General features: G+C 37.1%; 1 protein-coding gene across 1 annotated transcript in view; it reads right to left on the bottom strand.

Annotated features, from left to right (window-relative positions):
* Nucleotides 1-1,319, bottom strand: part of Pdia3 (protein disulfide isomerase family A member 3) — a 24,147-nt gene that overhangs the window by 2,874 nt on the left and 19,954 nt on the right. The window contains exons 8-9 of the mRNA XM_031371677.1: nucleotides 495-677; nucleotides 118-226 (exon numbers count right to left, since the gene is read on the bottom strand). Coding sequence (XP_031227537.1) covers nucleotides 118-226; nucleotides 495-677 — 292 coding nt within the window. The remainder of the gene's footprint in view (nucleotides 1-117; nucleotides 227-494; nucleotides 678-1,319) is intronic.

The following is a 1,319-nucleotide window of genomic DNA, read 5'->3' as shown; positions in this document are numbered from 1 at the left end:
AAAAAAAAAAAAAAAAAAAAAAAAAAAAAGACAAATAAAGGTCAATATGGTTTTTGTATAGGTCTATCAGTTAGGACTTAGAAAGAGACAGAGGTGGTGGGATGTTAAGAAACACACCTTGACAGGCCCTTCGTTGGTCTCTGGGATGGGTTCAGACTTCAGGTATCTCTTCAAGTTGCCATCAAAGTACTCCTGCAGGAACCGTTCAAGAGCCTTGCCATCTCGCCTGCAAAGGAAAGACAGAATCTGACTGGAACTCACGATCCTTTTCTGCTGCTTCCACCACCCAAGTGCATGCTTGGGATTACAAGAGCATATTACTTTGCCCAGCCTCTACTCACTATCTCTAATAAATTAATTATGTAAGAATTCCAAGCTGCAGAAGTCATAATCTCTCAAAGTACCCAAGCTGAGAAAAACGAAAATCACAGGTCTTGACTGGAAGACTTCTCTCCCTACTCCAATGTCATTCTAAGTGAAACCCAGTAACTTACGAAAACTCCTCCTGCATGACAAACTTCTCTCCTTTAGCAGTTCTGATAGCCACAACAGGAACCTCTCCAGTAGTGCTTTCTAAGCCAAAATCAGACAGTTCGTGGCTAAAGGTTTTACGGCTAGCTACAGCAAAGTTGAGTTTGTGTCCAGCATCGAGGAATTTCTTTGCCACCATCATGACCCTGTGAGAAATAAATATGATAAATATTTGTATCATAACAAAGCTTTTTTTTTTTTTAAATAAAATTAAGAGACATGAAGAGACACCAGGCTGCTATTAAACTTACAGAGTGCTAGGATTAAAGGCTTGTATTACCAAGCTAGGCTAAGTCTTTGAAACCAAGAAGCAGAAAGCTAGAAAGCAAAGAGTTCTATGATCTATTCAGCCTTCTAGAATTAGCCTGAATTTATAATATCAGGTACCAACTATGTTACAATTTAGTGGCTTAGTGAGCTTCATTCTTAAGTTGGTGGTGGCACCTAATCCATTTGATAGGAATTTTCCTATACTATTTAACTGTTTCTGCAAACATAAAAAATGAACTGAAAAAAAAAAAAAAAAAACATTTGTAAGGGTAAAATGTACCCAGAGAATTGGTAAGCAAGTAGGTACAATGTTTTAAGTGTACTGTACATCAGACTTACACCTTTCATCAGAGTCTGCAGTACAAGGAAGAGCACAGAATTCATGCCCAGAAGACTCTGTGAATAGTTTGTTACTTGTTCTTAGGCTTTAAATGCAGTTTTTGGAGCTATGCATTCCTTTCTACTGTCCACTCTCAACTTCTTCTTTTTTTTTTTTTTTTTTTTTTTTTTTTTTTTTT

This window comes from Mastomys coucha, unplaced genomic scaffold, assembly GCF_008632895.1.
Source record: "Mastomys coucha isolate ucsf_1 unplaced genomic scaffold, UCSF_Mcou_1 pScaffold15, whole genome shotgun sequence".
Classification (NCBI taxonomy): Eukaryota; Metazoa; Chordata; class Mammalia; order Rodentia; family Muridae; genus Mastomys; species Mastomys coucha.
This window is presented reverse-complemented; position numbering and strand designations above follow the sequence as displayed.